Source organism: Lissotriton vulgaris, chromosome 8, assembly GCF_964263255.1.
Source record: "Lissotriton vulgaris chromosome 8, aLisVul1.2, whole genome shotgun sequence".
NCBI lineage: Eukaryota > Metazoa > Chordata > Amphibia > Caudata > Salamandridae > Lissotriton > Lissotriton vulgaris.
The window spans coordinates 1303229082-1303244955 of NC_141696.1; the positions used below are offsets into that span (position 1 = coordinate 1303229082).

Here is a 15874-nt window from a genome sequence, read left to right on the forward strand (position 1 = left end):
TAGTAAGCACTATGGAAGACGCCCCCCCGTCCGATTGGCTAGCTCCATAAACGGAGCCTAGCCATTGGACGAGGGGCCTGTCCGTCAATGCCGGACCAGACACGGGGGCGTTCCCGACATTCTTTGGCTTTTGCCGACGTCACGGGACGCCGGGAACGCCCCCGTGTCTGGTCCGGCCGGGCCGTGCTTGCTGCTGTCCTGGGCATGCTTTTCCCCCAGCACGTTTCCCGCCTCCCTCCCGCCGTTCGTGTTCTCTCCCGCCCCCCTCCCCCCTCACGCCCCCTGTGTCCTCTCCCGCCCCCTCCCGCCGTCCGTTTTAATTTATATTCACTCAATGTACACTTTTCTGCCGCCTCCCGCCGTTCGTGTTCTCTCCCGCCCCCCTCCCCCCTCACGCCCCCTGTGTCCTCTCCCGCCCCCTCCCGCCGTCCGTTTTAATTTATATTCACTCAATGTACACTTATCTGCCGCCTCCCGCCGTTCGTGTTCTCTCCCGCCCCCCTCCCCCCTCACGCCCCCTGTGTCCTCTCCCGCCCCCTCCCGCCGTCCGTTTTAATTTATATTCACTCAATGTACACTTATCTGCCGCCTCCCGCCGTTCGTGTTCTCTCCCGCCCCCCTCCCCCCTCACGCCCCCTGTGTCCTCTCCCGCCGTCCGTTTTAATTTATATTCACTCAATGTACACTTATCTGCCGGGATCCACCATTCTCGGTCTTACTTTGCGTGCTAATTACCCTTGTTTCAGATGTGTTCATGCATTTCCACCCATATATTTTTAGCTGCCTACATATAATGTTGTATTTCTTTTTTGCTAGGCATACACCATGCTCCACTGTACGCTTTTCCTTACAGCGTTTGGAATGGAGTCTAGGAACTCCCGCCCGCCCCCCTCGTCCTCTCCCGCCCCCCCCTGTCCTCACAAACATATATTGGTATCCCGTCCCGCCCGGGGGTTTCTTCAGCCGGCCGGCCAATCCCAGCGCGGCCGGCCGGAAGTGCCCGCCCCCCCCCCCCCGCCGCCCAGCGCGAGAAGAGGAGCCACGGCGAGCGCTGGAAGTCTGCGCTGCTCATGGAAAACAAGCTTCCCCACTCGGGTAACTGCTGGAAGTGAAGGTAGGCACATCGGGCATGAGTGTGTGTGGGGCTTCAGAATTGGCACTTTCCCCTGTATGACGAGCACTGCTAAAAACACCAGCATACGGACCTGGAACCCTTGGAAAGCTGCAGTTTCTAATAGAAAGCACAAGCCCGAGTCTAGGAACTCGGCAGCACCCTCCCCCGAACCACAATCCGCCCCCCTCCACAACTATGTAACACCCGAGATGTCACAACACAGCTCAATAAATCCCACTGCACGTATATTCCGTGGCCGCGTGGACAATGCCACCTTTTCATACCCACATCTGCACATATCCCATTCCCCCAGCAGAGCCAGCGAGGGAACCAAGCCACCAGGGGCTGCGTCCGTGCACTCCCTGCTCCTCCCAGAGCACCTTTCCCTCTAGAACTATGAAACATCAGAAAGGGTTTCTGGCCACCCCAGGCCTGGCGTGTCTTACCCTTTCTGCCGAAAGCAAAAATCTCTACGGTGAACCCCGATTTTCTGGAACCATATACCACGGCCTCAAGTGACAAGCTCTGCCATGCGCCCTTTCCTCTACCCTCCCAACTCTTACAGTTTTTCTCCTCCACAGGCTGAGATTTCTTTTAAGTATTATTCCCCTCACCCATGGCCCAGGTCTTACCCCCCAGTCATGTCGCATCTCGATTCGAGGCTCTATCTCACGCCCCTTCCCGGTGCTAGAAACCCTTCTAAAGGATGCCCCCATCCGAAGCTCTATTTATCCACTGCCCCCAGAGAGATCCCAACTTTGTAACATAGCGCTTTGTTTCTTATTTGGCTAGACTGTGTAACATAGCGCTTTGTTTTCTATTTAATTAGATTGTGTAACATAGCGCTTACTTTTGTATTTAGTTAGACCATGTAACATAGCGCTTTGTTTTGTATTTAGTTGGACTTTGTAACATAGCGCTTTGTTTTGTAGTTAGTTAGACTGTGTAACATAGCGCTTGCAAGGCTGTGCCTCTCACGCTGACCCGTGTGAGTACCTACCGACCCAGGGGGGAGCGTCAGCTCTGCTGTTGGTGACGTCTACTTGCCCCTCTCTCTCACAAGGTACACAGTCTACTCCCCTCTCTCTGCGTCTCTTCTCTCCCTCTCTAGCTCTTCATCTCTCTTATTCTGCCTGTTTCCTGCTCGCTCGCTCTCGTGCTCCCTCTCTTTCGGTCTCTCTTTCACATTGTCTCGCTCCTGCTCTAGATGTGTGTCTCTCTCTTACTCTCACCCCTTTCCATTCTGCTTTTTCTCCTTTCTCTTTAGCTCTTCTTTTTTTCGTTCTCACTTTATCTCCCCTCTCACTTCATTGCTATTTCTCCTTCTTTCTTTTTCTTACTCTCTCCATCCCTTCCTCTCCCTCCCTAACTCTTTTCTTCCCTCCCTTCGTCTCCCCCTCTCTCTCCCTCCCTCCTTCCTCTCTCCCTCCCAGCCTCCCTCCCTGCCTCTCTTTGTCCCTCCTACTCATCATCCCTCCCTCCTTTCCTCTCTCGCTCCCTTTCTTACAGTCAGTGCTATTGTGAAATGTCAGTGCTTCGTGGGGGGTCTAGCTTAAACTGCATTTCTGGTCGGACCCTTTCTTAGCATTCCTTTCTCTTTTTCACGGGTGATTTTAATGTCAGATTCGTTTTCCTTAAACAATTTGTTTTGACTTTGGCTAGAGTGTGTAACATAGCGCTTTGTTGTGTATGTAGTTGAACTTTGTAACATAGCGCTTGGTTTCTTATTTGGCTAGACTGTGTAACATAACGCTTTGTTTTCTATTTAATTAGATTGTGTAACATAGCGCTTACTTTTGTATTTAGTTAGACCATGTAACATAGCGCTTTGTTTTGTATTTAGTTGGACTTTGTAACATAGCGCTTTGTTTTGTAGTTAGTTAGACTGTAACATAGCGCTTGCAAGGCTGTGCCTCTCACGCTGACCCGTGTGAGTACCTACCGACCCAGGGGGGAGCGTCAGCTCTGCTGTTGGTGACGTCTACTTGCCCCTCTCTCTCACAAGGTACACAGTCTACTCCCCTCTCTCTGCGTCTCTTCTCTCCCTCTCTAGCTCTTCATCTCTCTTATTTTGCCTGTTTCCTGCTCGCTCGCTCTCGTGCTCCCTCTCTTTCGGTCTCTCACATTGTCTCGCTCCTGCTCTACATGTGTGTCTCTCTCTCTCTTACTCTCACCCCTTTCCATTCTGCTTTTTCTCCTTTCTCTTTAGCTCTTGTTCTTTTTTTCGTTCTCACTTTATCTCCCCTCTCACTTCATTGCTATTTCTCCTTCTTTCTTTTTCTTAATCTCTCTCCATCCCTTCCTCTCCCTCCCTAACTCTTTTCTTCCCTCCCTTCGTCTCCCCCTCTCTCCCTCCCTCCTTCCTCTCTCCCTCCCTGACTCTCTTTGTCCCTCCTACTCATCATCCCTCCCTCCTTTCCTCTCTCGCTCCCTTTCTTCCTCCCTCCCTCTCCCTCCCCTCCCTCCTTTCCTCCCTCCGTCCCTCTTTTCTTCCATTCCTCTCTCCAGTCCCCCTCTCTCAACACCTCCCTCCCTCTCCACCTCCCACCCCACCTCACTCCCTCACTACCTCTCTCCATCCCTCCCTCTCTCCGTCCGTCCCTCTCTCTACCACCCTTCGTCTCTCTACCTTCCTCCGTCCATCCCTCTCTCCCTCCCTGCCTTCCTCTCTCCCTCCCTCTCTGTCCCGCCCCCTCCCTCTCTGTCCCTCCCTCTCTCTCCCTCGCTGCCTCCCTCTCTCCCCCTCGCTGCCTTCCTCTCTCCCCCGTCCCTCCCTCTCTCCCCCGTCCCTCTCTCTCTCCCTCCCTCGTCTCTCTCCCTCCCTCCCTCTCTCCATCTCTCCCTCTACCTCCCCCCTTCCCTCTCTCCCTGCCTCTCTCCCTGCCTCTCTCCCCCCTGCCTCCCTTCCTCTCTTCCTCCCTCACACTCTCCGCACCCCCCTCTCTGTACCCCCTCTCTCCCTCTCGCTCTCCCTCTCTCCCTCCCTCTCTCTCCCCCTCTCCCCCTCTCTCCATCTCTCCCTCCGCCCCTCCCTCTCTCCCCTGCCCCCCTCCCTTCCTCTCTTCTTCCCTCACACTCTCCGTACCCCCTCTCTCCCTACCTCTCTTCCTCACTCTTTTGCTCTCATTCGCTTTCACCCTCTGTGTCTCGGAGACTCCCTCATGCTATCGGTCCATAAGCCTGAAGACTACTTAAGGAAGCCTGGGACCCACAATTCCCTGGAGCTCGAGGGGGATCAGTACCACTGAACCCCCTGAGATGTGAAACCGAACCCACTGCACCCTCTTATGTGTGAGCTGCTGCTATGTTACGATATTCTAAATACACCTCACTGTCTCCGAATATTACATATAAACACACATTTTGAATTTGGACGAGTGCCCCTGTGCACTGTCAGTGATCTGGCCAAAGAGGGCACGAACTACCTGAAACTGGATCATAAATCCAAGATGTTCCAAACATGGTCCCCAAAAATACGTTTGGCCCAGAGCCCCCAAAATCCTTAAAATGTCCCTGATGACAGCGCTGTAGTGATGGACTTCCATTCCTGGAACGTGCCAAACCTGGACCATAGGGCATCCCGACTGACCATACATCCTCCTCCCGGTGACGGGATCAAGTTCCTTCATAGCTCATCCTGCAAAGTGGTTCACTTCAAGGCGTTCAGGTGCGTTCATTGTGTCTGGTGGTTTTGAAAAGCGCCAGATTAGGAATATTGGGGTTTTAAGCGTTGTACAATACAGCGCCCCTACATTCAAATCACACAAGGTCAGGTAGGTGAAAGGAGAGATGAGACTTCATGCCCATTCAATCCACAGGGTTTATTCTAATACTGGCAGCGGGAGGAGCTTGTGTACCAATTACATAGATGCCGCCAAAAGGGAACAAGCATTTACAATGCAATGGTCTCGGCATTCTTAAAGTTAGAGCTATTGGCATTGCTCATGACATTATTTTTATTTATGCTTTTGTTTTTAAAACATAAATAAATGGCATTGTCATTTACAATGCCTATAGCAGGTCATAAGCCTCCTTTTGTTGGAGTCTCCTGGCTGTCAGCAGTCAGGAGCCTCACACCTGATGCAAATGGAGCGGAGGGCTCTGTGCGTGTGTTTGGGGAGCTCTTTGCGTGTGTGTGGGGGGCTCTTGTGTGTGGGGGGCTCTTGTGTGTGTGGGGGGCTCTTGTGTGTGTGGGGGGCTCTTGTGTGTGTGGGGGGCTCTTGTGTGTGTGGGGGGCTCTTGTGTGTGTGGGGGGCTCTTGTGTGTGTGGGGGGCTCTTGTGTGTGTGTGGGGGGCTCTTGTGTGTGTGTGGGGGGCTCTTGTGTGTGTGTGGGGGGCTCTTGTGTGTGTGTGGGGGGCTCTTGTGTGTGTGTGGGGGGCTCTTGCGTGTGGGGGGCTCTTGCGTGTGTGTGGGGGCTTTTGCGTGTGTGGGGGTCTATTGCATGTGTGGGGGTCTATTGCATGTGTGGGGGTCTATTGCATGTGTGGGGGTCTATTGCATGTGTGGGGGGCTCTTGCGTGTGTGTGGGGGGCTCTTGCGTGTGTGTGTGTGTGGGGGGGGCTCTTGCGTGTGTGTGGGGGGGGCTCTTGCGTGTGTGTGTGTGGGGGGGGCTCTTGCGTGTGTGTGTGGGGGGGGCTCTTGTGTGGTGTGTGGGGGGGCTCTTGTGTGGTGTGTGTGTGGGCCTCGTGTGTGTGTGGGGGGCTCTTGTGTGTGTGTGGGGCTCTTGTGTGGGTGTGTGTGTGTGCAAATGCAATACGTCTCGCATTTGCGACAGAGTAAGCTATTGGCATTGTAAATGACAATGCCATATATTTATCTGTTTTCAAAACCAACACATAAATAAAAAGTTTGTCATTTACAATGCCAATAGCTCTAACTTTTCCGAAGGCGAAACCGTTGCATTGTAAATGCTTGTTTTAAATTTGAGAAATAGCTGTAGGCCAACAAATTTGGGTACTGAGCTCTGAATCCATGTTGCAATGCACAGAAAGAACTGAAATGACATCAGTGTACTGCAAAAGAATGTATATGTGGCTCCACTCTCTCACTTCGGATGTGGTACGTAGCCAGTGCAGAGGTGCACGGTGCCACCTACTGGTGTGCAGGAGCATTGCTGAGGAAATTTAAAAATCCAGGCTGACGGCTGGGGAGCTTTAAAAGGGAAGTAATCTACTCACTTATTTATTTTTAACCAGGACAAACATTTACTATTTAACAAAGCTGAATACTATTTTCCACAATCACACTTTTTTTAATACATATTTTATGTATGTATATAATATAAATATATATACATGTGTGTCTATGTGACGTAGCCAGTGATTTGACAATACAGTCCCTGTAGTATAGCTGCTGTCCTTCTATGAATAATGTTGTATAAGGTGAGTTAACAAAAAGATCTGAAGCTCACTCAAACAATGCTATGGTAATGAGAAAGACTGTCTTCAATGACTGAAGTCATAATGGACAACTGTGCAGCTGGTCAAAAGGTGTGCACATTAAAAAGGTAAGAACTAAGTTCAAGTCCCACTGCGGCATCACAAGGTTTTTGGTGGACATACGTGACCTAAAGCTTTAAAAAATCTCATCACAACAGATGATTTAAATATAGAAGGCTGATCTGGCAACCACAAAAAAAGCAGTAAGGGCTGGAAAATAGCCTTTAACAATACACAAATCAAGTCCTTGCTGTGCCAGAGATAAAATGAACAAAAGAATTTCAGTCAGTTTGGCGTGTAGTGGGTCAATTTTCTGGATTTTGGGCAAGGACGCCTTGCTGACAATATGGCATCAATTACCTCAGCGAGAAAGCCGAAGGAGGTCAACTGCTGTCACTCACTCTCCAAGCTTGAAGATGCAAATTGTGCAGACCCCGATGTATTATTCTCCGCTATTGCCAGTGCTTTAAATGGGCCGATACTCACCTGTACTGAGTACCGGCACTTCTTCATTTTCTCCCCTTGAGTACCGGCACTTTTTTCTAGAAGAAAGAGAGTACCGGTACTCATGGGGATCTGACTTTAACCGAGGCAGCGCGCTCCCTTTATTCCTCAAGTTATACTACGGCAGCACCTTTCAAGCACTGCACGGAATCAATCAATGGAGCTCGTCACCAGGACCCAGCGTGAGCTGCTTTGTAAATCGGAGCAGGGGTGTGTCTGCGGAGTCATTTGCTTATCCAAAGATCTTTCACAGTGGGCGCTAAGAGGGGGCTGCAAAATCTAATGGGTGGCGGTGGGAGGCACTATTCAGGACATAACAAAAGAACGTATGGGAAGGCTTTTACAGTCGCCACACATCTGAATTGCTTTCTTGCACACTTCCACTTCCACACTCGCTGATTCCTATTTCATCGACCTTGAACAGACCTTAAGACCAATCAAAAATGTGGAGATTGGCAACTGGTTCCCCAGTACAGACGTTGTCAGCTCTGGCCCTAACTCCGGTTTACAAATGTTCCAGGAGAGACTTGTTTATTTATTTTATGCGTTTTTATATAGCGCCGACTTTACCTGAAGGTGTCAGAGCGCTTCACAATAGGAACAGTAATGATACATGAGGAGAAAATTACAAGTGAACAAATTACAAAAGCAAATGTTAAGTTACATGAGGCAAAAGTGACAATTGTGAGCAAGCAAAATACAAGAGGTAGCAAACGATACATTACAGGAGGAAAAAGTAATATGTGTGCAGGTTACAAAAGAGTACCAGTACTGGACAGATGGCTCAGTGGGCTGTAGGCCACCGGTTCGATTTAAGGCAGGCTGACGGGGCATGTAATCCTTAGGCGGTTGATAAAATGCATGCAGATTTCGTGCATACAACCTTGGCACGGTCAAAAAGCTAACCCCACCCCTTGTTCCCCCTTATCCCTGCCCTAAACTCCGCCCACTGCTCCTTTTGGTGAGTACCTGCACTTATTTTTTTCCATTTAAAGCACTGCCTATTGCTATGACATAGGATCCTGTTAAGCAGCAGCTTGATCGAAGGACAGATGCTCATCCCTGGAGTTCTGGGTAGCACACTCTCCTGTCCAGGCGGGCAACTAGAGCCAAATTTCGGAGGGGGGGCTAATTCTTTCAACCATAGACAAAGAGGCTTTTGTTGTGTTTTCACCCCTTCTTCTTCTTCTTATTATTATATTTAAATTTGTAAAGCGCTCAGCTACCCGTAGGTTTCCCGGCGCTAAAATCAACAAAGGAGAGGGGAGGATGCTTACATGTTAAATAGCCAATGTTTCTCTTGTTTGCGAAATCTGAGATAATTGGGGTCTTTTTGTAATTGAAGGGGGAGAGAATTCCAGAGTGAAGGGGCTAGCCAGGCAAAGGAACGGCCTCCCATTCTGGCTTTTCTGATTCTAGGCACTGAAAAAAGGTGTTGGTTAGATGAACGCAAAGTGCGGGGGGGGGACAGTGGTGATGGACCAAGGATGTAAGATATGGTGGGGCCAGACCATTGTTTATTTTGTGCATAATGCAGAGAGCTTTGAATTTTGTGCGATTTTCAATGTGGAGCCAGTGTATTGTGCGGAGGGAATTAGAGGTGAGGGAAGTATTGGGTAGTTTGCAGAGCAGTCGTGCTGCCATATTCTGGACAGTTTGAAGTTACAGCCAGTAAGAAGGGGTGAACACACAACAAAAGCCACATTTACACGTAAATGGTCTTTTAAAGACCTGTTAAGTACTCGGGTGCGGCTGCAATTAAATACTCGCCAGCCCGGGCAGCTGTCTCCGCCCGGGCTGACACACACCACGGGGGGCTAAAGCCCCGTGTAATGTCACGGCACAGAATAAACATAGGAATGAAGTATTTACGTAGAATATTTATTCTAGTACAAGAGCTTGTGGGAGAGGGAAATGGTGAATATGCAGAGTCACAGAGAAAGTCCAGACTGACAGGGGTGACGTCATAAGTACATTCCGAGCATTCCAAAGCTGGAGCGTGCCAGGCAACCAATGGGAAAGGAACCACACAATAACAACTAGAACTACAACATCTCCCTTTGTGGAGAACAGATTACAATAAACTGTATTCTCTAAGTGCGTTGGGCAACCTGGATATTCTGCCCACCCTGGTGCAGGTGCTTTCTCAACCACCATGCACATTCGCAGAGCTCAAGGACTCAGCAGTAACAGAGGAGGATGCTTGACCTAAATCAACATTACTACCACAGTGCTGGACACAATCTGTATCATTAACATGAAGGTTGTCAGTGTGGTTACTAGTATCAGTGCAACTATTTTCAACAGAAGCATCTCTATCACATACATTGCTACCTGGTATACACGTTTCACTTACTTGTGTGGAACAGTCTTGTTCTCCATCACACGGGTAAGTATTTAACCAAGAAAACTCATTGTTGCACTCAGAATTACCCTTCTTTCCCTTAAACCAACTCTCAACCTGACTTTTGTTAAGCCTTACTGCATCACTTTTGTTGCGCCAACCAGCATGCTTGAGATGAACAGCACTATCAGAGAACTCTATAATTTCTTCAGGATCAAGAAATTTAGACTCCCCTTTGAGATGATGACCAGGTTTGGTGACCAGAGCCCAATTCCCCTTGCAAAACTCCTTGTTGTTGGCCCTGTGTACCCTGTCATGATATTTTTTTGATTTCAACTGACAATCTGTGATTTTCTTTTTGACTTTTAACTGCTCATCATTAAATACAACAGTTGAAGGCAAGGCGCCTTCAGACAACTCAAACTTTGGAACAATATCATTGTCACATCTTCTCCCTCTCATTAAAAAGAAAGGGGAGAAACCTGTTGTGCTGTTAGGTGTGGTGTTGTAAGAGAAAACTCTTTCCTGAACAAAGTCTTTAACCGGTAATCTTGATGCCACAGCCAGTTGAATACCGTCCTTGAGAAATCGATTGACTCTTTCAATTTGTCCATTTGACTTTGGGGAGTATAATGGAGTCTTTTCTTGTCGAATGCCATGTAATTTAAAGAAATCTGTAATTTTGTACGAAGTTAGTTGTTTTCCATTGTCCGAAACGATGATTCGAGGGCTACCCTCGATGGAAAAGCAATCGCGTAGAAAGTTAATTACTGCATCAGAGTCAATGGTACTGACAAACTTGTGATATATCTATTTTTGAGTAATAGTCGCTAACTGCAATCAAAAATCTGGACTCGTGTTCAAGAAGTTGAAATGGTCCTGCCATATCAATGGCAATTTTGAACCAAGCGGAGTTGGGGATGGACACAAGTTGCATTTCTTGTGTCCTGAGTTTCCAATGTTTGTCCGATTTGGTACATAAAGAATTAGAATTATATTTTGACTTGTAGAAACTGCTTGAACTTGCCTCTTTCTTTTTTTTGTCATTAACATATGAAACATTTGACATTGAAGAATCATTCGCTCTAGCTAGTTCTTTTCTTCCCTCAAGTGAACTTTCAATACCTTTAAGCAATATCGATTACTTAAGATAATGTGGGATTTTTACAGGCAAGAAGACGTTCCTGAATTTTGTGCTCAAAACAGTAAAATACAAATTGATCACGTATATATACATCGACTAATTCACCAAAATTACATTTGGTGGCTAAAACCCTCAAACTACCAATGTATTCCTCTACATTTTCTGACTCTGTCTGTTTCCTCATTGCGAAACGATGCCTGCCAACCATAATGTTCTCTTCTTCGTCAAACTGCTTTTCTAGTCTTTTCACAGCCTCTTGAAATTCGTCAAGGGGAATAAACTGTCCTGGTTCTGGCTCGTATTCTGGTAGGCTGTCAAACATTTCTTGTCCTGCAATACCAAGTAGTCCAAAAAGAATTGCTTTTTTCCGTTCAGGCTCATATTTCTTGCCATTAATTGCTACAAGATAATTTTCAAACGCCCTGTACCAGTTCCTCCATTTCATCACTGGTTTACCTGGATTATCGAGGAAATGTACTGGCGCACTAATAATAATCTCACTTGCCATGACTTTACCTTCATCCACAGTCTCTTTCTCTTAAATTTGAAATCAATTTTGTCGCTGATTTGGCTCTACACTCTAAGAATTAATTGCAGATACACGAGCCAATTAACTTATTATTTGTACTAGAATACCAAACATGTAATTGATAAGCAACTGAGAGAATTAATGTCTAGGAGAGAGATATAGATAAACTCGTATGAAGGAACAAGAAAAAGTTTGTAGAAAACTATTTGACTCTTTCCACTTTCTTAAGCAGTAACAACATCCTTATTGTTCCAATAACGCTCGATTACCTTTTGGCATTACAGTCAACTTGAAAAGCAAATTGCCGATCGAACTGTTTTTGATTTCGTGCCCGAAGTAATTAGTGCTGTTGCTGTGAGGAATTCCAATTTCAAAATGGCGTCACGTACTTACGTAAGTGACGTGCTTTCATACTCACGCAGCTCGGAAACTCGAAGCTAAGCCTGATGAATACCAGCTGAGGATGACGTAGCGGCGAAATTTGACAGTTGACAGTTGGCGGCGCTCAACGACTATCAACGGCCCTCGGCATCTCTCTCAGCATGAGAATTTAGAGTGTGAATCCCGTTTCACACAGAAACGCTTCAACACAATGTGAACCAATTACAGAAGTGCTACGCGTTTCAATACAAACTTAAATATCCAAACTTGCCTGAAGAATTTCCGTATGACGGCTTCACTGAGTTCACAACGAATCCTCGTCAACGTAAAACTTAGACGTCGATTGAAGAGGTTTCACACAGCAACTATTTCGACCCTCGCGAAATACAGAAGAAAAGCAGAATTATAATTGAGAATGCTCCTAATATTGAAAAGTAAGCTAGACACTTGCCGTGAAATGAAGTATCAGCCTCTTGTCGGAAGACTCCTCCACAAGCTCTGAATATACGCCGATCCCACCCTTGTCGCCAATTGTAGCGTCACGGCACAGAATAAACACAGGAATGAAGTATTTACGTAGAATATTTATTCTAGTACAAGAGCTTGAGGGAGGGGGAAATGGTGACTACGCAGAGTCACAGAGAAAGACCAGACTGACAGGGGTGACCTCATATAAGTACATTCTGAGCATTCCAAAGCTGGAGCGTGCCAGGCAACCAATAGGAGAGAAACCACACAATAACAACTAGAACTACAACACCCCGTGAGCCCAATGGGTGTTGCGCGCCTGCTCCTGCCCCTATTCAGGGACATTAGGAGGACATGGATCCTGGCGCCTCCGTGCAGCAGAGGCCGCAGGGACCAATGAGCAACAGAGGCCCGGGCTCGATTTGTGGTATGCAGCTCAGGCCTCCGGCTCTGGTAGGCCGCGTTGCCCTCACTTACAACGGAGGGTGAAAGACCCTGTGCCTTGCGGCATCCCCGTCGTTCCGGCGTCTAATTACACGCTCCTAAGGCTTGCAGGGTGTCCAGTGACAATCGCAGTGGCAGATGGTGTACTCAAAGTGCTATTAAATGCCGCTTGCGGGCATCGGCGGCTGGAGCTTCAGCTCCGTGCAGCCATGTCTGTTGACGGTTGACCACGCCCCCTTATGCTTTTAGTTGCACTTTACCAGAAGACTTCGACCGCAACAGTGATCTGCTATTAGAATGATTTCTGGAGTGGGAACAGGATCTTACTTTCAACTTCGACTAGTGTTGGCGACGTGGAGTTGAGTCTTACGTTTGGCGATGTATAGGTTGGCCTCATGGTCCACTAAGGCCTGGACCAACCCCAGGTGCCAAAGACACACTTTGGAAAAGTCCATCACAGGCATCTATTTGCAATAGTCCCTCCTGGAATCCTTCTGTGTTTCCTTGAACACTGGTTAATTTTGTGACAAAAAATGGGTCTTAAAGACCTAGGGGAAGCTCCGGTTCTGTGTTTGAAGTTGCGGCAAGAAAGGAACTGACATCAGTGAACACCGCGGATGGAGGAGGGGGGCTTATATACAGCTCTGCTGGTCACTTCCGGAGCAGGGCTATGTTGGCACAAACTCACATGATGCCACCTATAGTATATAGGAGCGCTGCTTTAAAGTTTCTGGATCCAGAATGACGCCTTTGGGAATATCCACAAGGTGAGGAATCTGCGGTTACAAGTATCCATCAGAAAATCTTTTTACCTGGCTTAATGGCCGATTTTCTTTTTATTTTTCTACTGCTTCTGAGATTTAGTTTGATTTTTAAACAGTTTTCTTAGGCATGTGATAATTAAGAGAAGGGTGACGAAATGTATTCCTTCCCACCTCAGAGGGAATAGGTAGTGACAAAAGTCGGGACATGAGGAGAGGTGGAGATGTGGTCTAGTGTTGCCAACATTTGAACCTAAATGGACTGGTTCTAATCCAGACTTCGGCAACTAAGCAAAATGATCATGCACTTGTCGGCAAATCACTTTATCTCCCTGTGCCACATTGGTCCATTTTCTCTAAGAAAATATATGAAAGGCAGCTATATAATGTGCTGTCTAGCACTGCTACGTTCAGGTTTCAGCAATTTGGTGTCAACAGAACCTGACAAACCATAATGTACTATGTACTGCACTGTGTTGTTGAGGTTTTCCAACTATAATACAGAGGTTCTCTGCAAATGGCTTTGGGGCTTCCTCTAACGGGTTCTGCAATACTCACCATCATTTTCTTCTGACACTGTAAACTGCTGATGTCATTTGGCCTATATCTTTTGTGAGCTCCACTGTCTGCATTCACAAGATATTCTCCAATGGGAACTGTACCGGTGCACCACTCAAGAACACCACTTCTCTGTGAAAGAGGAACCACCTGAAAAAAAAGGAAAAGGGGCACTTTTAAGAGCTACAAGATGTTATCAAAGAATATCAGTTGAAATGTGAACAAAAGATTAACTACATTTTGACTGATTGAACATTTCACAGATCTGGTGGGCTGTTACTCCTTTTGCTCTCGTGGCAAGTGGGATCATATTTTGGGATACTTAGGAATGAACACTTTCTATGAAGAATTATGTTAAATCACCACAATGACACAATTCAAACAAATCACAAAGCTGTGGGGTTTAAACCCAGAGGACCCCCATCTAATTGGACTCTTGTATTTGGAGCTGGGCCATGACTTCAAGGCCTGTGAAGACTGCTGCACCATGAACTCTAAGGCATTGTGCAGGAGCGATCCTTAAAACTACAGGTCGCCCGACACCAGTCGACTCTGCGACGCTCCATGTACCGTTCACGTGGATGGTCCTGTGCCCGCTCACAGAGACATTTAAGGAGCTTGTCATCATGCTCATATGTCAGGTACGCCCACCCCCCACCCCAACAAAATAGAAGTCCAAGAAGTCGAAGCTTTCTTCGACTTCACCGCTCAGTTCAAAGTCATCGGAAGAGGTGTGGGAATGACATCACCACTTTAGACTGCGTCAACCACGGAGCCTCCCTTTGAGTTCACTCCTTGCCTCCCTGAATTTCCTGGAGGTAGAACGACCCCCACCCAGTAACTTGAGCTTTTGTGATTATGCACCTCTTATTTGGGCAGGCCAACCCCTCTGGACTGCCTTCAGGCCCCATGGGTTAGACGGGTGCTCTCATTGGATTTCCACTGGTGGATCTGCACTTGGTGCTGCGATCTTCCCTGGAGCTAGTACCAGTGATGTTGTTCTTGCGACGCCGACCCCATCACCATACCAGACTTCGATTTAGAGTTAGATTGGCATCGCCAAAGTTGACGCCAACGCTAACTAGAACTTGAACTTCCGAGTCAGAGCCAGGGCATTCTGTTTTTCGACATACCTTAAGTGGAGTATGATTGGGGAGGATCTGAGGATCTTTATAGATACCAGAATACCTCTGAAGACCCGAAGGACAACTAATGTTAGGAACTGGTGGATGCCAGTGGTCTAAACACCTCCCTATACACTGGCTTAGTCTCTCCTCCTAGTGTGGGTATGTAAATGTAAATGTAGTTGAGCTTATATAGCGCACAGCTACCCGCAGTGGGTTTCCCGGCGCTTGCTTAGGGAACCCGTCCTGATATTCCCCTGTGTGATAGCCCCAGCAGGGTATCCACAAGGTGAAAGTCAGGCATCCCGCCACGAGGGGCCGTTGTGGAGATTAAGCAAGCTATTGCCCAGAGTCGCAGAGTGTGAACCCGTGAGTCGAGAAGGCACCGGAGCGAGAATTATCGAGTCCGTGGAATTTTTAGCCCAAGACCCGCCGATGCGGGGAATTGAACCCTGGTCCAGGACCGATGTCAGCTTCCGGGTCTGCCACCTCTAACCCCGGAGCCATGGAGGAAGGGGCTTCTTTTGCCATGGTGGTGAAGAGGGTGGCAAAGATCCTGGGCCTTACCTTGCCCTCAGTGGCAGTACACACTAACATCTTGACAGAGGTGCTTCAGTAGGGAGTAACCCCCACAGAACATCTCTCCTTTTCAATTAAGTTATCACAGATGTCCAGCCAGGCTATGGGCCAAGCCCTGCACAGGGGCTCCTGTGCAAGGGACAATTGTCAGCCACCATTGCTCTGCTCCCCGGGATTCAGCTTTCCTCATCCAACACTCCATCCAGAGAGTCTGGTTGTCAAGACCCTACCGCCAAAGTCACTCCTGGTCCGTTCTCATCACACCCCCAGATAGAGTATCCAAGTGGCTGGACCACTCTGGCAAGAGAATGTTCTCTTTTGCGTCAGTGAACACTGCATGCCTCTTAGGCCGATATACCCACACAGTTTGGAATCCAGTTGTGAAATTGTAGCCCATGGTTTTGGAGGTGGACCAAATCAGGCTATTGAAGATACCTTACCTGCAAGACCCAGTATCTACTTACGCGAGAAAGAACATTTTGTAC

The 15874-nt window shown here is 47.9% G+C and overlaps 1 protein-coding gene across 1 annotated transcript in view; it reads right to left on the minus strand.

Moving 5' to 3' along the window:
- ATM (ATM serine/threonine kinase) overlaps positions 1-15874 on the minus strand; it is a 1399724-nt gene that overhangs the window by 77429 nt on the left and 1306421 nt on the right. The window contains exon 57 of the mRNA XM_086935231.1: positions 13687-13836. Within this exon, the coding sequence (XP_086791357.1) occupies positions 13687-13836 (150 nt within the window). The remainder of the gene's footprint in view (positions 1-13686; positions 13837-15874) is intronic.